Source organism: Vespula vulgaris, chromosome 16, assembly GCF_905475345.1.
Source record: "Vespula vulgaris chromosome 16, iyVesVulg1.1, whole genome shotgun sequence".
Classification (NCBI taxonomy): Eukaryota; Metazoa; Arthropoda; class Insecta; order Hymenoptera; family Vespidae; genus Vespula; species Vespula vulgaris.
In genome coordinates, this window is record NC_066601.1 from 4,028,144 (window position 1) to 4,054,312 (window position 26,169).

The window sequence follows — 26,169 nt, forward strand, 5'->3', positions numbered from 1 at the left end:
CGATGTAGGAATCGGAAGAGTTGCTGGGCGATGTTGGTGGCGGTGGGTGTTGAGAGTTAGTGGGAGAAAAAGAGACGGAAACGGAAGGGGAGTGAGAGGCAGATCGTGGACGTACCTAGTAGAAAACGGAAGAGTGTTCAATCCGAAAAGTTTCTTTATGGTTCCACGCTACGCCGAATCGTAAAATGTTGCACGAATCGGTTTGAGAGAGTGAGTACATACATTTACGTGTGTGTGGTATGTGTGTGCGCGTATATGTATGTAAGAAAGAGTCGTCAGAGTAGAATACAGCAAAAGGCAAGACGGAACGAAACGCAGCCGGATGTAAAACGGAAAGAAAAGAGGAAGAAAAGAGAGAGAGAGAGAGAGAGGAAGAGAGAGAAGGACGGGAAAAGTAGAAAGAAGTCACTTTGTGGAGCTTCGTTCGACCGATATTCCCAAGCGATATTCCCAAGCGATGGCTGATAGGTAGGTAGGTATACTGCGAAGAGAATATAAAAAGGCGCATCTTCCCAACGTATATCGTGGCCAAAGTTCGCCTGTTCTTATCCGGATGCGGCCACGTACATCGGCCATTAACGATCGAGAATGGCGCCGTTATTCTCGCGATTTGAAACCTGGAAAAAAAACTCCAGTGTAAGACCATCGAGATAACGACGATCCGAGTTGGATATGGCCAAGCTCGTTTGTTTTTTCTCATATTTTTGATTACGATTAGGGGTTGGAATAGAAATACGTTATCATAAGCGATCGTAAAAGCTGATACGATACGTACAAATCAATTTATTATTTTCTCAAACAATAGCGGTATTATATCGTTTATTTTTTCTTTATCATCTTTTCACCTAATAACCTACTTTTCCTTCATCTTCGAGGGAAAGAGTCGAAGTAAGAAAAAAAAAAGTAGAAACTTCGAAAATATGTTGCTTGACAAGAGGGAAGTCCCTCTGGTTGCGACAAAGTCGGTAAATTTTTTCACGCAAAACTTTCAAAGTTCACGACCGGCCGCGAAACTTTGTAGAATGATTAAAGTTCGCACAGACTAATGCAAAAATCTGATTTGGTGTTTTACTTCTTCTTTTTTTTTTCTCTTCTCATTTTATTTCCCAAAGCCTAAAACGCGGACACATCGATTTCTTTTTTTTTTTAGGTTTGTATGCACCGTAAAACTGTTGGTAAAAAGATATAAACTCGTCGACGCGTTCGACGGGGAATATGGTTGAGAGGCAGGCGCGTAAAAATTTATCTCAGCTGAAATAACACAACACAAATTCATTGACCAACTAAATGTATTACAATAATCCAGTTCTGTTTCTTCGAAGAAATCGATAATAATAAAATACTTGTAGTATACAGAACGTTTCGAAATGATTTATCTTAATGACTAAGCAAAACCTAAATCCTTAATATCTTCTTATTACTTTCTTAACAATCGTTATTAAACGACAATAAATAAATCTTCTATTTAGTCGACACTGAAAAAGTCGTATATAAAATGAATAATTGAATAGAATAAAAATAATACGAAAGAGAATGATAAATGTAAGTGATCTTCGTTATTTAGTCCTTTGAAGTTTGGTGCATGACCAACGCAGCTATGTAACTCTTGAATAATATAAAAATGGAATGGCAAATGACAGGAGTTCGATTTTGCGTTCAAGCAAAGGATACGTTCAAGCGTGTATGCTCGATGAAAGCTACTGTTCGTGACGATAAAAATAAAAAAGAAGCGATTAAAATACGATAATACAATATACTACGCTTAATGTTATCGGGTTCTGGTTAGAGAACAGAGACAAAACGGCGCTTAATACAAAAGCTATTTTTATTCTTTAATCTCATATCAGTCGTGAAAAATCCTTCGCTACATCCAAAGTATGTACGACATGTGCAGAATCGAATACATTACGTTATACACGGTAATACAAATCGTATTGCTCGATCGTACGGAACATCGTATGTATATGTGTGTACGTATATTACTGTATGTGTGTGTGTGTGTGTGTGTGTGATGTACGCGCGTGAAGTATGTATCCTTTATGTATGTATATTTGTGTATTTTTTTTATTCGTACGCTCGCAAAGAGTTATATGGATTCAGTTGGAAATATCGACGTACTTACATACGTACGTGCGAATATACGTGTACGTGCGTGCGTGCGTGTGCGTGTTTGTATGTATCCATTGCGTGGACGCGCGCGCGTATATCCTGACTGATCAGAAAAAAGCACATTTTCATGGTAGAGAGAAATCGGAACGGCAATCGATTCGAAAATCGAGAGGTCCACGAGCTTTTTCGGCTACGTTTCTTTTATATCTCGTTTCGAGATAAACGTATATACCAGTTATATTTTTCGATTCTTCCAACATTTTTAAAAATGTTATATATTAAATGTTTTTCCTTACTAAAATTAATAAGTATAAATTATAAAACACAAATTTAGAGTGAAAGAAAAATTTTGTTGACAAATATTTGACACAGACTCGACTCGCGTATTGAAAAACGTATTAATATTATATTAATTTCATGCAGAGTAAAAGCTGAAAAATAAAACATAACGTAATTAGAAAACGAACGTGCGTTCGTCATTTCGGTATAATTAAACACACTCGCATTACCAAGTCCTCTTAGAGAATTTAAAATTCGTCGAGAACTCACTCGAATAAATTTATAATCGAATCATCAAATTGACGATCTCAAAATAAAAGTAGGAGGGAGAGAGAGAGAGGGAGAAAGAGAGACAGAGAGAAACAGAGAGAGAGAGAGAGAGAGAGAGAGAGAGGAAGAGGGAAAAAAAGAAGATAAACGATGTATCAAAGAAATAATTTGATACCGAAGAAATAAAAGGGATGAAATATCGAAATGTGTGGAGGATTCGCTGTCGTTTTAACGCGATCGATCGATCGAACGATCTCTCGCTCTCTTAGAAAAAGATCTCTAGCGGCCGTATCCGTTTCAGGGACGAAGAAAAATAGAGATATCGCGCGTCGATATATTCGAGAACGGAGGAACGATAAATTGATTCTCCTTCTCCTTCGTCTCCTTCACTTCTTCTCGTTCGCGTCGATCGCGTAACGCGTCGCGTATTCGATCTTTGTAAATCGATGAAAAGAGAGAAGGATAGATGAGTTGATAAATGGACCGAGGAGATAGATAGAACGAGGAAAGAACAAAGCCTTTAATAATTTACCATAAATAAGAGAAGGAAGTTCTTGAAAATGTACAAGTACTAAAAAGAAGAAAAAAAGAAAAACGAAAGACCACTTTTCATACTAACTTTTCTCGTGGATCATGAAACAACAGAAAGGAAAAGATATAGGAAAAGAGAGAGAGAGAGAGAGAGAAGGGATGAGTAAAAAGTAATCCTCCTTCTCATCAAATTTTTGGAGAACCACATCAGCGTTTTAGAAAATGGCTATGAAAATGGCGGTCAGCATACTTAGGTTACCAACGAGCAAGTACAGCCACGTTGCTTGTAATTAACGTCTCTCCGCTGGGAAAGAAGGAAGGAATGTTAAGAGAAAAAAGAATGGTATTTCTCTTTCTTTTTCTTTTTCTTTCTCTCTCTCGCTCTCTCTTTCTCAAACACACACACACACACACACATTTTTAGGATAACCGCAAATGACCAAGTGTAATTCGCCGTACGTGGGTGGAAACGGAAGGTATAATAGACCAAAAAAAAAGAAGAGAAAGAGAGAGCGAAAGAGAAGCGTAGGAAAGTTAAACCCTTCTTCTCTTTTACCACCAACGCCCTTATTCTTTCGGAGTAGGCACGTAAATTTTGTGAGAAGCTTGAGAAAGGGAAGAAAAAGTAGAGCTTGGAATTCGAGCGAGGATGCTCGCAGGTGCTTTCGACGCCATTGTTAAGCGAAATTCTGCTCGATATGTATACGTATGTAAGAGAGGGAGACACTAGAAGAGAGAGAGAGAATATATATATATATATACATATTATATATATATTATATATATTATATATATAACATGTATGTACATATATATATAGATCTACGTATGAGTACATACGTGTGAGTTTGCTCGGTCGGCCAGGTATTAATTAAATTCTCGTGGCTTGCGCGCATATAATCGTCGCGCACTCCCTAATAATTAATACCGGCCAGTCCGGGAACGATAAGTTATCGCTAACGAGAACGTCTATACGTATATACCTATAGATAAAAGTATTCCCAATTCGATCAGCTATATGGAGGACTTTACGAGGATTCCGCATTCTCGTTGATATCAACGCGCGATATTCGAACTACGGAAAATGATAAATCGATCAAGTGAGTTATCCGTTGTGTTTTCTCTTCCAGCTTTATTTAGACGCGATGACGCATATCGAATTTTCTCTATTTTACCTTGTAAATCAGATTGAACTCTGGACGAATGATTTCAATATTAATTCCCGATAAACTTTTTATTTAATAATTTGGTTCTATAAGATTTTCTTTTAATTTGGTCTAATAAGATTCTCTTTGCTACTTTTTCGTCCTTTTCTTTCTTCTTTTACGAAGTATTTTATATAAATAATACCGTAATCGTTTGAACAGATTTTTTCGAATAGAGTACATAATTACTGTAGGGACCAAGGGGAAAAAGAAAGAAGAAAAAAGTAATACTCATTCACGAAGAAAACTTTTCTCGTCATTCATTACTCGTTATTCGTAAGATGTGGGAAAACTTTGAATATACGGGATGGGTAACTTCAACCGATTTTGAGATAAGAAAGACGAAAAGTGGAAGGAGGAAAGTAAGAAGAATGTCGGAAGTTGCACGAACAAGTATACTTGTACGAGGAAAAAGATGGAAAGGAAAAAGAATAGAAAGAATGGAAGAAAAACTAAAAGATGAGTGAAACCGATCGCGTAACGAGAAAATCGTTGTGAAAATAGATATTGCCTTTCTTTCGGTTGCATAGAAGAGAGATGAGAAATCCCATGAGAAGCGACAACTACTTTTCTCTAGGGAGATCCTTGTAAATTTTTCAAACGAAACGACCGGATTCGTGCGAGCAAGGTACGAGGACAAATACCTCTCTTCCAAAGAGAGGGAGAGGATTTTGAACGAAAAGGGAAATAAACGAAATGGTCGAACCTAGAGACGGAAATATTATAGATAGATATGCGAAACGAACGATCCTCGAAGAGTGAAAATTTTCATGATTTTTCACTTCTCCTTTTGAATATTTAATCCTTGACAATCGATCCGTTTTGATAATTATACAAAAAATGTTACGTTCTTTTTTCCTTTCTTTTTCTTCTTTTTTCTTTTAAAGATGATACAAAATATAGGTTGTGAAATGAATTCTCTCTCTCTCTTTCTCTCTTCCTCATGGGAATACGTGTTACGAAATGGGCTAAAGTGTACAATCGTTTGGACGTATGTACTTAAAATGGCAGTCCTCGTAAAAATGTGAACCCTTCGTATTCTCTCGTCTCTACGTACGTACGTACATACAAACGAAACGTACGAGAAGAGAGTGCTAGTGAGCGACTTTTGGAATCTGCAACGTAAAAGAAAAACAAAGATCTATGTAAATGGGTACATTTGTACGAGGAAAAGAGGGAGAAAAAATATATAAAGAGGAAAGGAACGTAGGACGCGAAAAAATTCCGCGTGTGGGAATCCGTACCATGGTTAGTACCATAGTTCGCTCTTTACCACGTTAATTGCCAAGTTAATTTTACGCGAATCAGCGTTTTCAACTAATAATGTTCTATTTTCGCAACAAATTTACCAAAAAATTCGCTAGAAACGTTTTTTCTTTTTGTTTTTTTTTTTACCTTTTTTCTTTTAATCGACAGTCAGACAAAATTTCCTTAACAATTTTTCATTCATCCTTATCATTTTATTCGTGTATTTGTGTGCGATCGATCAGCACACACGCGCGTGTAAATTTGTGCGTGTTCGTGATGGCAAAAAAACAATTCAAAGCGAAATAATTAACAAAACTAACAAACTATGTAAATAAATAAATAAATGTTTAATTAAATAAATAAATAAACAATATAAATCTAGACGATATCACCGGGACAAATTTTATTTCGGATGTCGTCAATTTCCAAAAAATTGAAAGAAAAAAAAAAAGAGAGAAAAAAATGAAAATGTTGATCAGTATTCATGAAAATCTATGTTCTTTTTTTGTTTCGTGATTTTCGTTTTACACGTTTGTTCTCTTTCACTTTATACCAGAGATTACAAACATCTATAACGTCATAATATACATATACATTCGCAATGGAACTTAACGTCCGCAACACACTTCCATCTCTTATTACCCTGTAGAACGCACGCTCGCGCGCGCGCGTTCGAATCTCTATCGAGTTGAGTCTACGCGCGCGATTTTCACGTATATGTGTCTATTATAGGACACCATACGTGAATATATATATTTCTCTCTCTCTCTCTCTCTCTCTCTCTCTTTCACACACACACATACATATTCTCTTTTTCTCTGTCTAACTCTATCTCCCTTTCCGATTTTCTCTTTCTAACTTCGCTTTCTGCGCGTGCACGCGTATAACGTTCTGTCTATTTACTTAAAAACTTACGAAACTCGGGAACGGCCGTGAGAACGTAGATCGATCTTTCCTATAATGCGTAAACCAAACTCGACTTTCCATATATTCGAGGAAATGTCAAAGATAGAAGACGATGTCTAACAATAAGATAAACTTCGTCCTCCTTTTCTTCGAATTTATAATGAATTGTGAGACTTTGATAATGGGTTAACAAAGAAACTATACGTTCGGTGAGATCGAGAAATCGTGCTCTTTCCGAAGAGCTTTTATAACAAAAATGAAACTTACAAACTTTTCCATCTTCTTTTTTTCTATAAAAGTCATTTTAGGTTTACAACATTTTCTTGCGGTCCAATGTCGACTTTAACTTAACATACTTTTTTCCGATATACCATATAGCAAATTATTACGTATATTTATTATGAAATTGTTATATTAATTCGAAAATTGTAAAAATTTGAGAAACATTTTCGTCGCAAATAATTACTTTTTTACGATATTAATAAATATAAACTCGATAATAAATTAATAACGATTGATTGACGAAGAGGAAACGTCGATAGTAATTATGGACTGCAAAGAATTGAACGATCTCAATCGACGACCGTATGTATTGTGACGAAGATGTGTGAGTGTGTTTGCTGTGCGTGCGCGCGTGTGTGTGTATATGTGTGTATGTATGTATGAGGTGCATATGTCCTTTTAAGAACAAAATTGAGTTTCAATGGTTTTACTGTCCGACGAAAAATAATAGAACGTCGTTTCTCGGTGTAGATAGGGTGTTTTCTTTTCTTATTTCGATGATATACATATATATATATATATACACATAAATGTATATATAAAGTCCGATATCGTCGTGTATCAATGCGCACACTCACACTCTCACACTCCTTTCCTTTCTTCTTTTTATCTCGAACACACCTCCAGTTTCCTTCATTACGAAATGATTCCTTATCGATTATACATTAAACTTCTTTCTAATGTACGTTACGTTAATTTATTGCGTGGACATTCGAGTTAATTATTTTACGAGACGATTACTTCACACACGCATAAAGATAAATTTTAATCGAGTATGCACCGATAATCACGAATTCGCCCTACTATTATTCTCTCGAATGTCCTTCGCCGATCGTGTTGAACGTTTTTATACAAATTTCTTCAAGACGTCCATTAAAGAAAAAATTGTAGAATTGGCTCGATGATTCTTTCCCTTTTAAAAAATAACTACTTTCACCGTTCAAAAGTTTCATCGCGTTAATTATGTTATATGTATATTATGTGTATATATATATATATATATATATATATATATATATATACACGTATGTGTGTATAATACACGTACATATTATATGTATACCCGACAGTCTCTGTACATTAGATATTTAAAGTAACCACCAGTAATATCTATCGTCCTGTTAATTCGACGTTACCGTCAATCCGGCAGTCTTAAACACCGAGTTAACATTATTATCACTACAGCAGAATGACTACATCCGCAAAATCCCTGCTTCTTTTTTTTTTATTTTCTTTTTTTTCGTCCCAGAAAATGTCTCGAAGTTTCATTAACCGTATTGGTTTATTTAGTACGTCTAAAAAAGGTGAAGTTATCGATGGGGTGAGGCGAGGGTGAAAAGGGTGGTGAAAAGTTTTGCGATCGAACGAGTTCCACGTACGTATATACGTACATATACAGTGTCGTGTAGGTAATTACTTGTTAGGTCGTTGATCGGTCTTTCTCTTATCGTTAATCACCTCTCTGTCTCTTTGTTTTTCAAATTATCTCGTAGAAAGTATATATACATATATACATACATACATACATATATACATATGTATGTGTGTGTATACGTATATACGACGCACATCTTTCACTCTCATTTGTCACAGGAATTATTATGATCCGTCTCATAGTTGACTTTTCGATCGATAATTATTCGTTGAATGATTCACGAATAGGTTCCCCCTTTTCTCAAGGGGGGACAAGGAGGAGGGGCAGGACCACGTAAGGATCTACGTAGAGATCTACGTCGACCGATTATTATTATTCGAATCGAAGCACTCTGCAAACGAACGTCAAGAGACGTGTCTACGACAAGGAATTATGATCTCACGAGAGAGAGAGAGAGAGAGAGAGAGAGAGAGAGAGAGAGAGAGAGAGAGAGAGAGAGAGAGAGAGAGAAAGAGAGAGGGAGGGAGAGAGAGAGAGAGACATGTCGTCGTCGTCGTCCGAGAATTCCAGATATTCTCTCTCCAAGCTGATTAATTTCGTAGGACCGGTACCGACAGTGGGATTCCTCCTTTGTTCGAGCTTCCTCTATGCTTCCTTCGACTCGATGTCGTCTTAACGCCCATTTCGATGGCCGAGAACGACTATGTCAACGACGACGTCGACCCATTTCGAAGGATATAGAAAGACGATGGATGATAGGGCTGTGAGCGTGCGAAGTAATACGATGTTACCCCCACAAATTTACCACGCGATATGTGTGGATGAAATGTCTTTAAATCGAACACATAAATCCATAGCCCGATCTTCGGTTATTTCGATGTCGATCAGTGAGTTTAAATGGTCCAACGATAGAAACGATTATTAATACTTCGAATGGCTATTCTTTCGGATCGATCGATCATCGTTCCTTTTCCTCTCTTTCTCTTTTTTTTTTACATTTCCCTTTTCGACACTTTTATTCATCGTTTAGAATCAAAAGAAAACAAAGAAAAGAAAAAGAATTATTGACGATGGAAGCACAGAGTAGCGGAACCTTTGGAACGAAAGATTTGGTCATCTGAACGAAATGGTAATCGATCCCACCGTCTTTACCGTTTTTCGTATCGATCAGTTGAGCACGATGAAATTCGTGATAATTTTCAGACGTCCATGGCATCGCCGACGTAACCTTCGTCCGGACTTTCCGGATGATGAGGGGGTTGAAGTTCGTCCGCCCTGGCAGCAGCAGCAGCGGCTGCTTCGCGCGCAGTCTTGCCGAGTAAAGATCTCGGTGATAGCGGTGTAGTTTCGCCTCTGTAAGCAGCAGGTGGTGAAGGTATGAAGGGAACCTCTGGAAAAACAGAGGCTGGCGAGACAACGGGTGAGACGACGGGTTGTTGAAGCTGCTGCTGGATCGGTTGTTCGACTGGTTGATGAGCAGGGTAAGGATAACCTTCGGCGGTGTATCTAGCATCGGTCCTAGGTAAAACTGGATCATAACCTGCCGTTGATCTAGCTAAGAACTCGGCTTCTCTCGAGTATCTAGCCGGTGGTGCGACGGCTGAACCCTCTGCCATTCTTGTCCTTAAACGAGGAAGGGTACTCGCGGTATTGAACGAGATCTTTGGCAGGCCAAAGTTCAATGGATACCCATCTTGATCCAAGTAACTCAATTGCGGTATATTCGATGGACGTAAGTCCGGTGGTTGTATCGGGTAACCAGAGTCGTACTCGAGTACGTGCCTCTCGTTTGTCTGATGACGGTATAACTGGCCATAGGTCACGTCCGTGGTTTCAGGAACTTCGTTTATCAAGTCCGGCTCTGTGAGATACTTCGATACCGGACTACCGTAGGACTCTTCCAAATTACCACGTTGTTCTCTTCGTTCCAAGGTCGCAGCTCTGCCAATTTCGCGTTCTGTGTAAGAGACGATCTGTTGATGCTCGAAACCGACCAAACTTCCATTACCCTTTCTACAACTTGGCAGACTCGTCGTTGTATCCTTCGTGATAGGCATCACCGATTTGTTCTGCGAGACCAACGCCTTGGAATTCCTCTTCCGATCGCGTCGACGTTTCCGCACGCAAAACACAATACTACCGACCAGGCAGCCGAGAACGAAGAGAGTGCCTACCAGCGCGCCAGCGGCTATCGCTGCTACGTAACCGGAACCAGGATCGTCCGATGGAGGTTCCGCGGTTACCTTTTCACGGAACAAAACCTTCAGAGTGACGTTCGCTCCAGTGGTACCAGCGGTATTCTCCGCGACGCAACTATACACGCCATCGTTGTTAGCCTCCACCGAGTATACGTACAGAGTGCTCGACATGTTGATCGAGCCACGTTGCTTATAGATGTATCTGTAACAGATCAGAAAGAGGACGGACTCGATTGTGAACCGATCGTGATCCAACAACCGTCAGGAGAACGTAATCGACGAGTAAATAGTGACTTCGATAGAAAAGAATCTCTTACCTTGGAAAAGTCAACAAGTTCATCGTCGAGGAGTCATTCTCATTCTGAAGCTCGCAGAGGTCTCCGTTGAACCACCAGCTGATCGTAGCAGCCGGTACTGCATGGACGTTGCATTGGAACGTCACGTTGCTACCCTCGTATACATCGACACGTTCCTGCAACTCGATTCGCGGTAGGCACGCCAGCTCGTTGTCCTTTATCGTTTTTATCTGTCTGTCCCGTAATCGAGCTGGCATGTCGCAAGTCGGTTCGGATTCCTGAGGAGCTGCCGGTGCCGATTCCTTCAGCCAAGCTTGCAGAATTCTCAAGCCGCAGTCGCACAACCAAGGATTATTATGTAATGTCAATCCTCGAAGGTAACCGCCGAGTGGTAAGGTATGATTTGGCATGTACGTCAATCGATTACCATCCAGACGTAACCATTCGAGGGAACGCAAACCATCGAAGGCACCTTCTTCGATGATCTCGAGTCTGCACTGGCTCAGCTCCAGATTCGTCAGATGCACCAGACGATGAAAGGCGCCTCTTTTGATCTCTTCTATAGGATTACCGTTCAACGTCAGCCTCATGAGATTCGGGCAAGACGAAAAGCTTTCCGTTGGTATCTCGTCGATCAGATTTTCCGTCAGATCCAACTCGACCAGGCCGACCAACCCTTCGAACGCTCTCACGGCTATTCTACTTATGTGCGATCTACCGAGATAGAGTCGCTGAAGATTGATCAGTCCCAAAGCGTGAAAGCATTCCGGTGGTAAACTGACCAGGTGATTGCCCGACAGATCCAACACCTGAGTCTCCTCTCTGGCACCCTGTGGTAGTCCCTTCAGATCTCGATTTGCACACTCTACCCACTCCTTCCCACCCTTCCACTTGCAGTTACACATACTCGGGCAGCCCTCGACGATACAAGTCCAAGCGAGCATCATCGTGCCCAAGAGAGCTCCCCTCCACCTCCAAGCTCTTACGCTCGAGCACATGATGATGCTTCATCGACGATTCACCGATCTCTATCGCATTTTTCGCCTTTTCATAAAACCCACCTAAGATACTCTTCTGTTATCTTCCTTCTTTTTATTTCACTGCCGATCCTCGATGTCCTTTCCGATATCGCCCAAACTGTTTTTTCTCCCTCTTTTTCTTCTTATCTATCTGAAACAGAGAAAGGAACGAACTTTAATATCGAAACGATCAATGGTATTAATACTGTTTATCAAAAGAAAGATAACTAAAACAGATTACGAGAAAGTAGTAAAAACGTATAAGAACCATTTCAGGTTTCGACTAATCACAAAGGTTTACCACGATGCTCGTACATCATTCCGAAAAGCCCTATTCTTCTTCTCCCTTCGAAGGATAAATTTTTTCCGACTTTATATATATACATATGTACACACATATATATATACATCACACACACACACACACACTTTTTCTTTCCTTTCTAGAAAGACGATCGATTAAGGGATTTTTTCGATGCCAAGGGAAAGAAAACGCTTTCGCGAAAGTGCGATTAGGACTCGCGAGAAAGATACCCAAACCTACGTTATACTTCCTACGTAGCCAAGGGTCTTACTAAGAAATCTTTTCGTCTTACGGTTGTAGTAAAAGGTGAAAGAAACTCTTCTGAAACCCCAGACAAGGTGGTTTGAAGGGGCGAAAGGGATAGATGGGTAAAGATAAAGATAGATAGAAAGACAGACAGAGAGAGAGAGAGAGAGAGAAAGATGAAGGTTGAGAGAAGAAGAAAGAAAGCTGTGAAAGACTGAGCTCGAAGAAGAACCAAAAGCAGATAATAAATTCCATAGAGACACGAGTGTATGTGCCTTCTATGTATAGATATCAATGTATATAAGCAAAGTTGAAGGGAAACACTCTCGAAGGCGTTCTAGACCCTCCCCATGATATCAGGATATCGGAATATCGAACGCATGCGGTTCGGCATGCAAACTCCACGGTTTTTCGTGGCTTTATTCGCACGCCCATCGAACGAGCTTTTCTCTCTCACGGAATGCAAAGAGAGGCCTTGAGGATATTGCTAGCACCCGAACATTTCAAATCCAATACTTCCCTTCCTCCACTTTCTCTCTCTCTCTCTCTCTCTCTCTCTCTCTCTCTTCTCCCTCTTCATCTTTCCCGAAACTTTTTCTCTACGTCCTACGATTTTAATTGAAAAACTCTTGAGAAGTAGGCAAAGAACGTTTTTGAAATTCTCCTGAATGAGGAAAACGGAACAACAGACGTCTTCTTTGTCTTCTTCTTATTTTGAATTTTCTTTTACCTCCATCTTCTTCCTTTTCACGACTTTCGGTATGTTAATTTGATTTTTTTCACTTGGCACAGACGCATTGAAATTCTCGTAGTAAAGCGAAAATCAGATTTTCCATCGTAACCATCCCTCCCCTTTTTCCTGTCATTAATGTTGAATCCGAAACGTAATGCGACGTTAATTTCATAGTCGCGTTACGCATTTCCCCCGCGATAAATTAAATAGACCGTCAATTAAAGCGCTGCGCGATATCGAAAACCGTTCATTATCGCATCGTAATTTTCATTTTATTAGAGAGCTCGATCATCGTCGGCGTTTTATGCGTCGACCTAAATTAATTGCCCTTCACCGGCTCGTCTACCGTTCTTCTGTCTTTTTCCTTCTTTTTTCTTCTTTTTTTTTCTTTCTTCTTTTTTTTTCATGAATATGCACTGCAACACAACGCTGAGCACACCGAAGCGAGAAGTTAATTTCCAATTTATACTTTAACTACGGTTTTATGCAGAAACGTTGACACGCTTAAAAATGTTCGACTTGCAATTTTTAAACTTACATCGACATTGATTGATTAATCGCTACAATGAGAATAAACATCGAATGATTTTTGTTTAAATATTTCATCGTGAATAAGTTGAACCGATGAAAATACTGTTTTCTATTTCTCTCTCCTTTTTTCTCCCCCTTCAAAAATACACGCGTTACCAATTTCCGTGTTTAAATGTTATATATTATTCATTGCGAAAGAATGGAACATTCTCCGATACACGTCGACCCTTATTTAAGGCTAATTGGATTCCTGAATAAAAAGAACATTTTTAAATCGTGTAATACCATAAAATGAATTTCCTATTTATTATCTTCATTCATGATATTTTTATCGATACCAAATATAAATCGAAAGAGAATACATTGGAACAAGAAATATTGGAAATTCGACGATTTTTCATCGTATATATTTATACATAGAATATTATATAATACATTTCCTTTATCTAATCGATCTTTTTTGTTTTGTAAAAAAGAAAAGACCAAGGATTTACCTTTGTATCTTCATTTTTGGTCGGCAATGTTTTTCCGACGAGTTCAGGGACTGTGCGCATCGACTAAAGAAGATAAAAAGAAACTAGAAAGTCAAGCTTTATTTCCCAACTCTCTTTCTTATTGATTTGTCCTTGCAATCTGAGAAAATCGAACTCCACTATGTTCTTGGTTCTCATTCTCGTATTTTCAACTTCTCTTTTGACTCTTGTTTGTTCTCTTTTGTTCCGTCTGTACGTCTACTTCTCTCTCTCTCTCTCTTTCTCTCTATTTATCTATCTCGATCGACTCACCCTTGTTTCTTGATCGTTTCCTGTGACTCGTTCCTTAGTAAAGTTATTATTTAAGCAAAGAAAAGCATCTCTATATAGTGCAAACAGGAATTTAACCATTACTGGAGTTCGCTTGGCAAAGTAGAAGAAGAAAAAATGAAAAAATCTACAAAGAAAGTAAATGTATATACATAGATAGATAGATAGATAGATAGACAGATAGAAAGAGAGAGGAAGAGAGAAAGAGATAGAGAGAATAGGGGTGTTGCTAGCGAACTATGGAACGTCGTTTACGCCGTAACAACGCGATTCCTTTCACAGACTATTCTCGTCCCGTCGTCACTCGTTAGTTTTAATCGTCGGTAGAATTCGAGTATTGCGACGATCGAAACGTCCCTGCCTCGTTTCTTCTTAAACGATAACGAGAGATCTCGCGAGATAACAAAATTGAAAGAAAAAAAAAGTTGAGAACGGTGAGGAAGGGGAGATCTCCCAAATGAATTCTCGGCTGCATGAAAAATATAACAAACGCAACGAACTAGTAATGGACTCGGTTGCCTGATATCCCTAAACGAGTTATCGATTTTTTAACGAGTCGGAAGCGACATCGTTTAGCGCCAAGACCCCTCTCTTTCCTTCTCCCTCTACTCTCACCATTTCCCTCTTTTCTCTCTCTCTCTTTATATATATATATATATATATATATATATATGTATATATATATATATGTGCGTATATATATATATATGTGTGTATGTATGTATGTATTCCAAGATCGAACATTTTCAAAATCCAATTTTTCTTTTTCTCTCTCGTTTTCTCTTAGCATAGAATCCGCTTCAGCGGAGCGTAAAATTACCGAATTTTTCTGTATCGGACTCGTCGAAGTATTCATCCCTCTAACCTTTGAACCACCTTTCTGTCTCCTTCTTTCTGTCTAGTTCCTGCAATCTTGCCAGTTCATTCGTCCGTTGACGTCACTCTCCCTTTCGGTAAACCCTCATCGTACGTGCCGAGGTTCGAAACAGAAGCTAATAAACCGAGGGGAACGACGATTACTAGCATGCTGAATTCGCTTCAGCTGTCAACGTTTCTGAATTATTTCCTTTCTTCCATTTAAAATATGAATCGAATCGAATCGAATCGATCGATTGCCAAGACTTTAAAATTATGGTTGAGATTTTCTAAGAAGGAACGAATAAAAGAAGCTAGTGTCTCCGACCTCTATACCATGAGGTCATTAAACGAAGCTAATTACAACACGTTGCACGTTACAACTCGTGCTGATAATCGATCGACGTTGTCAGGTGAAAGAAGATAAAAAAAGATAGGAGAGAGAGAGAGAGAGAGAGGGCTGTTAATACGTTAATTACTGCTGATGCTTTTATCGTTTAACATGATACAGTGCTTTATAAAAGTATTTCAAGCCTTTCTAAAAATGTTTTTCACTTCAGAAATACTCGCAAGATGGATTAGATATTTTTGCACGATAAATTTTTAGAAAATAATTCAAGAAGAAAAAAAAGAAGAAAAAAAGACGTATTCAATTTTAAAAAGTATCCCAACATATTTAAAGAGAAACCTGATAATCCATTCACGATACGTGCGAACGTCGAGCAATGGTTAACACATGCTAATGTTTCAAGTAGATACTCCTCCATTCATTAAGTGGGAGCTACACTTACAAAACGTATCCCCTCTTGTTTTGTAGTAGGTATCTTCCAAGTAAGTACTAAAGTAGCTGCATCGCTTCTAACGTTTACTACTAATTAGAATTAGCTACTTTCACTGAGAACCATTCACCTTTTTCCTTTATCTTTCTCGTGTTAAACACTTTGTAGATAAAGTCAATATGACAACCACATATAGTTTTATTATATTTCGTACGTAATGCTTCCCTATATCGTCAAAATTCTATATTTTACATATTTTTAACGAAACGAAACGAAACGAAAAAAATACAGAAATAAAAGATCTACTCGAGCCAACGATATGTAAATCTTTAAATTGGACGTGTAATAAAGGATCTCTAGTAGAGCGAAGATATTATAGTAGCAAGATACGTAAACAGGATTAACGCGTTACCTTGTTCAAGCAATCTTTACTTTGGAAAAAGCCACGGACTAATGTGTACCAACATTTCGTTATTTTCAAGCTTTTGTTTACCATACTTGCATACCTTTTTCTTTTCCCAACCGTTGATGATAACAGAAAGTATTTTATCTCGTCTGTTTGCACGCTTCTATCCTACGAAGATTTTTACGGCATTACACTTGCTAATTCCCCATCTTTTTATCCTTTTTCTTTTTACATCGAAAACGTCGAAACTTTCATGGGTATTTCACGCTTATTTCTATTAATCCTATTCCGAGTATTTTTACATTCGATTTATTACAACTCATTTTGTATTTATCAAAAACGTTTTCTATAAAGTTACGTTATCGACAATTTCATTAAACCTGCATAACGATGAAAGGTAAACCGGTACCGTTGTAACTAACAAGATCGTTTGAACGTTGCGTTGTTTAACGTCCAGAATTTCGATCGACGAATACGTTTCCCCGTCCTGTAATTAATTTAAACGGGTAACCAACCTCCCACTCAAGCTTGACTTCTGTATCTATACACGAATGTACCTATTGTATAAGCAAATCCACAGTAAAATAATGAAAATATCGGTGGAACTTCCATTGACAAATCGAAAGTAAAAAAAAAAAAAATGTATAACGTTAAAATATGATCTAACGCGTATAAAATAAAATATCTCTATCCATTTTTCACGCACATAATCTTCTTTGTCAATTAAATCAACTATACAAATTCAACCATAATCTTGAGTTATATTCTAGTGAAATGAAAAAAGAAAAACCTTGAAAATAATGGCGATACCGTTGATAATCGACGTAGTAAGAGATGAAGAATATGAGAAAAATCCATAATGTAATCTCAGATTATCGATGAAAGATAACCGAATCGAGTGACCGAGTGGCGCCCATAAGGGTGGCAGACAAGGGTGATATTTTAACATAACTCGCTCCGTCGAAGCATAAAATTACCGAATGTTAAGATGGATTTAGGTCAGAGAAGGGTGCAGTGGGAAAGCGATGAGAGGCTGTGCCGAGCTCTGGTCCTTCTCACAAGTCCAGAAAAGGGTCTGGAGAGGTCGAAAGTGGTGCGATGAAGCATTGCCCTATTACGAAAGCCGTTGGACCCTTATGTGAGCTGAATCACCAAGTAATAGTAGTAGTAGTGGTAATAGTAGGATGGTTCGCCATTGCCGTTCAAGACTTTCGTCTGGCTCGAGGCATCGTTCGAGCCTTCTTTGATGGTCCTGGCATTAAGCCTTGTATATTATCGCTTACGAGAAGAGACGGCGAAGCTTCGCGTGAAATTTCTCTCTTCAACGATTTACCACCCGTTGAGATGTATCTCTCTCTCTCTCTCTCTCTTTCTCTCTCTCTCTCTCGCTGTCTCTCTCGCTCTGACGCTCTCTCTATCCAACGAAGAACGACAAGATTTAATTCGCTTCTTCTTAACGCGCTCTTCTTTGCCATTTCCCATCCTTTCTCGCGAACAGCAGATTTATTTTGTGTCGTCTTTTCTACGTTTACTTCGTTTCTCTCGACGATGTCGTTTCCACTAGATCTTTGCATAAAGCTTTAGAAATGCGATATTATATAGAACGTCTCTTTGCTGTCTGATCTTGTATTACTGTGGATGATTGCGATATGCTCGTTCTGCTGGAAATTTTATAGCCCTGCTACACCAAACTATATATATATGTACCTAAGCTCCCGCTGAAAATTTTAAGAGACCGAGCATTGCTGGATACATTACTGAATGGTGAAGTAAATATATGGGCTTGGTTCGTTCTGGAATTTTTCTATTTTTAGTTTGCTTTTTGTATTTTTTTTCTTTTTTTGGTTTTCATTTTTTATCTCTTTTTTTTTTCTTTTTCGTGTATGCAAGTTTAGAAAAAAACGTCGAACAAGTGCACGAAGTAATCTTCTTATCAATCAGAAAGAAGAAAAGAAAAGAATTTATAATAAAAAAGAGAAAACTTCAAATCTTTGAAAAGAATAATATCTTCAACGAAAACAAGAAATCTCTTAAACAAATCCTGTTGTGAAGTTAATTCACCCTGGTTTAAAACCAACAAAGATCGTGCGAGCTGCTCGTAATTTATTGTAAAACACGACGTTAACCGTAATCATTTATTTCGAGCATACAAGAAATACCATTAAAAAGCTTACTCTACAGAGATAGCTATGGAAAAAAAGAGAGAAAACGAAAGAGAGAGAGAGAGAAAGAGCGCGCGAGAGAGAGAGAGAAGAGAGTCATAACGTGTAAATTTACGAGAGAGGTGAAAGGCAAACTGCATTGATGAAATGTTAATGAAAGGAAAAACTCCACCGAATGGTAATTTCTAGTATTTTTCATTCCTTAAAAAGCAAATCTGTCCACCGATCGAAATATTTAAACGCATATATAATTTTATGATATACTCGTCGAGGAATATATGAGGGAAAAAGAAAAACCGTACTTAAATAAGAGAAAAAGAGAAACAGATAAAGAGAGAGAGAGAGAGAGAGAGAGAGAGAGAGAGAGAGAGAGAGAACATGTATTCAGCAATTCTGGCATGGAAGCAGACTGCAACATGAGAGAGAGAGAGAGAGAGAGATAGAGTATTCGTTTCGTTTCATTGTTGTCCTTTTTTAACGCGTAGTGGGATGTCGTCTAGCAGAATCACGGCATTTTATGACTCGCAGCGCTGTTGTTGCCAGTGAAAGCCACCCTTGCGTGTTCCCCTAAGCTCAGACACGAACGTTGCACCCTTCTCGTCGATTTTTCTTTTTCCCCTTTTTTTCTTTCTTTTTTTAGTAGTCGTCGAAGAGTTGTTCTATCGTGACCACCGACTAACGACAATTTCAATCCGTCGTTAACTTGTCTGCGATAAGGCGTCGTCGTCGTCGTCGGTTTTAACGACTGAAAGTTAAGAAAGGGGATGCCATCGTCGTTGCTACCGTCGGCCGTCAATAAAACGGGAGATTTATTCTTTAGTCCGACGATCTTTACTTTCGATCTTGTCTCAACGTCTAACTTTAAATGAAGAAAGGTGTGTTTTAAGTAAGGGAAACTTTGTGAAATTCTAAACGATTAAAATTGTTTGGAAAAATCAATAAAAGTTATAAAGTCGATATATATATACATGCATATTGGCTGTATTAGATTGAATTGATCAATATGTAAATGAAGTACATTAATAAATGAATAAATGTAATTAATGAAGTTTGCAATTTGACGAGATTCTATATAAAATTAATAACAATTAACTGCATAATTATTCGATATATATATATATATATATATATATATATATATATTTCGAAATCTCTGGATCGAATATTCTACTATCAGTTTATTTCTATATACTTAATCGAAACTCACAGACGTATATAGCCATCTATGGACACAGTTCGTTTTGAGAGATAAAAATATTTGCTGGAACGAATAGAAATATGGATGTATCCAAATGAAAAAAAATAGTAGATCGGTCCAATTTTGTAGTTCGTGTCAAGCGTATTTGCAAAAAGAAATATGTCGACGATTCGTCAATCAAACGTCATCCTTGTTGTCATCTCCGTCGTAGTCACCGTCGTCGTCGTCGTCGTCGTCGTCGTCGTGAATTTTGGGACGCGAGCTGTGACTCTATGTTTCTCTCTCTTTCTCTTTTTTCCCCTTTTCTTTTTTCCTTTTACTTTTAGCAATGCTTCGAGCCAGACCAGGGCGTCGGCTGGGCATTCGCGATGACACAACGTCGTGCGCTTTACGACGTCGTCCGCAACCCCTGGCATCGTCTCCTATTTCTCTCCCTTTCTCACTTTTCTACTCTTGTTCCAAATCCATCTGTCCATCTCACTCGTCCAAACGCCAACGGCCAACAATGGCCGATATTTCGCTTGCAGACACACCGACGACGTTGTCTTCTCTACGTTGGCCTACACTTGCGTTTTCTCCGCATTAACGACCAAATAAAAGAACGTTAACAAATGTCCCGTTACTTAACGGCGTTACACGAAAATTCACTCTCTTTTTGACTCGACGATATTTCCTTCTCTTTTTTTTCTCTTTCTTTCTTTCTCTTTTCTTTTTTTTTTGTTTTTTCTTTTATGTCTTCGTCTTGTTGCAACCACGAATTACGAATTAGGAACGAGAACGTCATCTTTTTTTCCTTGTTTTCTTTTTTCTTGCTCGTTCTATTTCTTTTGAAATTAATTGTATTATCTGTTTAATTTAATGTGAAAGATGATAAAAAAATAGATCGTTTCACGTGCATGAACAGTTTTCGATAAGGGTCAATAGATATAATCGATAATTTTTATCGAAATTATTCGTATGGCCGAGCGAATAACTCGTTATATGAACGATACCAATTGTATAATAATTCTCACGATTCATTTTGGAATTTATCGCATAAAGATTAAAATATTTGAACTCCTACCATCTCTTCACAATCGACGTTTTGCTAAAAAGGTCCGCCGTCGTTTTATCGCGCGAATTACGATAACATGCTGGGTATAGTCCGTTACATTTAACGCAGCGCGTTTTCACGATTAGTTTTATTAATATTTTCATTCGTGGAATTTGTGGAATGTTTTTGTGCATACGATTCCGTAAGATATACATACACACACACACACACACACACACACACACACACATATATATATCGAATAAAACGCGCTCGTGCATACTACCATATAAAAGCAGTTATCGATAGAGTGAGTTTAATAATTTAAAAGGACGCCAAAGTTATATGCTTGGTTACGTAATCGAACGATTGTTAGAATCCCATAAAATTACATACCTTTTTCGAAAAACGATTTTCTTTTCATGGGAGGAACAAAGATCGTTTTTCCATAAAACAAATAATATTTTATTTCATTATTAAACAATATTTATCTCTAGTTAGACATTTGGAAAATATAATTTAAGGAATGCGTAAAAGTAATGAATGATTAATGATAAACGTTTGTAAGCAACACCGTTGTTGTTAAAATGTTCGATAAACATGTTCGATATCTTTCCCATTGGCATAACTTAGCAATTAAGATAGTTTCAGTCAGAAAATAAATTGCTTGGTAAATGAATCGAAATCTAAACTTTTTGTCTATGCTATAACACGTCGTCGAATAGTAAAAAATTCAGAATAACATTCTAACAAATATATACGACGAATAATCCGATTACGAGCTTCACCTGCGGCCGTTGGGCGTTGCGAGATAAGCAGCGACCGGACGTGTATCCATTACAAACGCTGTCGGACGTATATCTGCTATCCGCTATCTGACTGCGATACGTCTTACTGTATCGTTCATTTGCCGGATTCGCCTCGTAAAACCTATTACAAATCCACCCTCCAAGGGACCTCCAACATATTACTCTTGTTAATATCAGTGTGTCATCTAAGGGATAACCAATGTCGTATGAATGAATCCGACTAGAAATTGGATTTATATATTAAAATCATTTACATCATTTCAAATAGAATAATCATTTCAAATAGAAAATGATATAACGGATTTGTATATAGATTGATTCAATAGTCCCGTTTATTCATCATTAACAGTTATAATAATAGACAAAATTATGACATATTTCTAATAAAACGATTAATATCCAAATATAACATATTCGTCTTCCCTATTTTCGTTCGACGATTTCATTCGATTATTATTACGTAATACTACGATGAAAATGTGTATAAAAATTTTTTGTAAAGAATAAAACGTTATTTTTTCCGTTTCGTTTTTGGATGGCTTGAAAAAAGGAAACACTGTGCCGAAAATAAAACGAACTCCATCGTAGGGTCGCAGTTTTTTTTTTTTTTTACTTCTACAATCACGAATTTTTATCTATATCGTCGATCAAACGAAATAGGAATTCAACAGAAAATTTCGACGTTTGAATCCGTGGAACGAGAGTTGGAGACGTGTCCTGAAAAAACGCTCGACTAAATGCTTGCAAACTTTTTATGCATCCGATTTTTCGTCTCTTGTTTATGCAACGGTACGTCATAACGACGAACAAACGGAGAGAATTTTGTTGTTTTGATGACTTTTCAACGTGCGATGGAAAAATTTTCTGTACCTTCTCTTTTTATCTTTTTTCTTTTTTTTTTCTTTTTTAATTGTTCTCTCTGTTATCCTTTCGAGTTACAGTAGACTAATCGTTCTGGTATAGTAGAGAGGAACCATTATCAAAATGCTATACGATCAACTTGAAAAAATTCCAGGAAATATCAAATTCTACGTTCCATCATATTTATCACGAATATATCATTAACAGGTAATAGACTTATCACCATACGTATGCAGAAACATTTTAACGAGTTTCGAACCTTCTTTTTTTTACATCGACAAAAAAGAAAAAGAAAAAAGATACCAACGATATTGTAATTAATGATACCTTAATTAAGTCAACAACTTACTGATCGATCTAAAAACCAAAAAGGTTAGCGAGGCTGAAAATGAAAGTTCCTTTTCCCAAGGAGAGTAGATTACAACGTCGACGAACGAAAGTAAGTAGGGATACAGGGATCCCTGTCGGTGGTTGCTTGTTAATCCCTTTAATTTGTCAAAGAAATAAGCTCCAAGTCCATGCCAGCCAACGCGTAACGTCGAATTAAGATAACGCAGACGATCTCATCGCGGTTACTTTACGAGCTTGATTCCACCTCTCTCTTTGTCTACCCTCTACGGACGCAACAATGCGATTATCTCACTGACCGATCGCAAACTCGCGCTCTCAGCCCCTTAACACCTCTCTCCGCCACACCCTCTGCGTACAACATCGAGCTCGTTGCTGCCGGTGACCCGATAACGCCTTACACGAACGCACCGGCACGTAAATACCAACCACGAGCGTGAAATCCAGAAGAGAGAGACAGACAGACCGACAAACAGAGAGGGGGAGAGAGAGAGAGAGAGAGAGAAATGAAGATAGATAGACAGACAAACAGAGATAGGAAGGAAGAAGGAATGTTCGTTAGTTTGGTTAATGGACAGCTAGAATCGTGAACTTTTAAGAAACGATTTGTATTCGAATAGGAATCTATTAATCAACTAACTCTCGACTTTGTATAATTACTGAAATTTACTTATTACGATAACTCTCATTAGTGGTATATGCACGTTCGTAAGAATGTTTAATTTATCGTTCTTTCGATAAAAAAAAAAAAAAAAGAAGAAAAGAAAAAGATTGTAAACAGTACGAATCGTACGAAACAAACAAAATTTATAAAGTCCATCAACTATGGATATTTTTTAATTAACGTTACTGTGTTACGCGAATTATTTTTTTTCTTTTTCTTTCTTTTTTTTTTTTAGAGCATAAAAAAGATTAGTGGGATTGTCTGTTTCTTTTTTCTTTCTTCTTTTATTTTTTATCTTTGTTTCTTCCTTTCTTTGACTTTTATCTTTTGCCACTTGCATTTGACCAATGCTCTTCTGATTTTTCTTGGCACTAGTACAAAGCAAGCGGGCTAAGAGCAGTGTTGTCTGTAGACTGCATTCATTAAATGTCGGAAACTCCGAAAAGCAGGACTTTTGTTGATTGTTCCTGAAAAACGAATAGATAATGCAGTGGGTAGGGTGAAACGGTACGCGTCGATGTTTCTACGAAGCCCCGTTGCTTTGTAACTGTGCCAAAATATTTTCAAGCGGAATACGAGACACGGAAATATCTAAGAAATGAAAATCGATCGTTGTAAAAGAAATTAAAAATAAAATTAATATATGTAAAGCAAATGGAAACTCTTTGCGAGGATATCGATTTTTCTTCAAAAAGAGAAACAACGTATCACCTACGTATTTTATTGACCTAACGCCATAACGTGGATATAGTTCGATATAAAAAAGTCAAAAATAAATGGGAAGAAGAACAAAAAAAAGAAAAAAGGAATTGTTATAACGAACACTACGATATTTGGGTAACAACTCGTCAGTCGATAAACGTGATCGAGGTAAAATAGAGGCTCCGCTGTATTCGACATCGTTTTGTTAGGTCGTAAAAATAGCGATGCGACTTCGACGATAGATCAACGATATCGGAAAAACGTCACCTGTTACTCCCTCAACTCTCTGTAATTACTACGTTTTGCAACAGGCAATTTCGAGGAAATCATTACATGTAATATAGCGTATGTATAACGTGTATAGAAAATCGTATGTATGTATGTATATATATATATATATATATATATATATATATATATATATATGTATATGTATATAATACATACGTGATAAAGTATTTAATGAGAAAGACAAAATGGAATCGATGTTAAAACGTTCGTATCATCTTTCCTGTTAGATCAAAAATAAAAATAAGCGAAGCGAAACAACAGATGATTTGTCTTTGTGAAATACATACGTATGATTCATTTCGTTGTTACGATGATCATAAAAATTCAGCTGAACGGAGTGTCACGTACGTTAGTTATAACATTCGAAACAACTACGAGATTTATTATATTTACGATCGTGAAATATATTTCCAAATGCTTTTTTAATTGTCAAGTGCATGAAAACGTGTTAGATTCTTCCTGATAAACGACCGATAGATATAATAAAACATCGATAACGCTGATTTGCTCGTTTCTTTAAAAGTGCCTGAGAGGAAAAGAGAGAGAGAGAATATTTTCTTCCATCTGAAATTGGCAAGCTATCAGTTAAACAAAGACAAATTATAAATGATAATAACTAATCCGTTTTTATTTATTTATTTATTTTTAAATACAATAAGAATTATGTAACAATATATCAATCTCAATATATTGGAACGAAACGTGGAGAATAATATTTTACTTCTCACAAAGAGCAAACATATTTTTTTCGACTCGATTTTCCTTCAGAGACTGTTTGCGACACCATTTCTCTGGGCTCTTGAGAATTCTCTTTTCTTCTCTCTCTCTCTCTCTCTCTCTCCCTCTCCCTCTCTCTCTCTCTCTCTCTCTCTCTCTCTCTCTCTCTCTCTCCATCTCCTTTGCTCTCGATTGCTCTTGGTCCTTAGCATTGCTCGCGAGTAACAAGCAAGCAATGGTCTGCGATCCGTAAACGTTTTCACCTTCTAACAACGGACAGCCAAGCGAGTAATGTTTTCGTAGCCTTTAACTCTTGAAGCTTTCGAGAATAGAACGTTTGTCTTTTCGCTCGTTTCGTATCCTACCGACTCAAAAACCTGTACCATCAAAGGACACGACCTGTGGTTGAAGCTTCACAACGATTTCAATCAACGCTGTCCAAACTGTCGACTCTTTTTTCCTTTTATTTATCTTTTTTTTTTGTTTTTTTTTTCTTTTCTTTTTTTACTGACCGCTAAAACAAGACCAAAGGTAGAAGCTCGTTTTGTTAAATTGTTTTTTTTTTTTATTTTCTTATTCAATCAACTTTCAAATATTTCAATAAAATCATTCGATTTTATTTATATTTTTTATTACGACGTTTTTAATTATTAGAACTTTTATATTTTAGATATTGGTTTTATATCCCGCATATTGTACTAAACTTTAATCATTTATTATAATTGCTTTATATATAATTTCTATAATATGTCGTACACGGAATATTACCATGGCGAATATTATCTAAAACTTTTGATATATTACGCTGGTAGGATTAACAAAGAACTTACTTAGGTGTAGTCTTGCTAAAATTTACGCTTAGCAAACTTAGAGATAATAGAATATACGCTTCTATGGAAAGGATAAATGTGACGACGAACGTTATGCTTAGTTTCGTGATATTCTTACGAGATTTACTTTTACATCTTTTATATTCATCGAATTATATGCCACATTAAATTTATCTTTT

General features: G+C 37.4%; 1 protein-coding gene across 19 annotated transcripts in view; it reads right to left on the minus strand.

The window, feature by feature from the left end:
• Positions 1-1,807: 1,807 nt before the first annotated feature.
• LOC127069703 (leucine-rich repeat-containing protein 24-like) overlaps positions 1,808-26,169 on the minus strand; it is a 152,976-nt gene continuing 128,614 nt past the window's right edge. For 15 of the 19 annotated variants that reach the window (XM_051007024.1, XM_051007023.1, XM_051007025.1 and 12 more), the window contains 2 exons: positions 10,721-11,869; positions 1,808-10,605 (listed from right to left, as the gene is read on the minus strand). In XM_051007024.1, the coding sequence (XP_050862981.1) occupies positions 9,405-10,605; positions 10,721-11,697 (2,178 nt within the window). In that variant the 5' untranslated portion in view covers positions 11,698-11,869 and the 3' untranslated portion in view covers positions 1,808-9,404. Of the gene's footprint in view, positions 10,606-10,720; positions 11,870-23,721; positions 23,918-26,169 lie in introns of those variants that run through there. The other 4 variants (XM_051007041.1, XM_051007033.1, XM_051007036.1 and 1 more) reach the window with 2 other exon arrangements.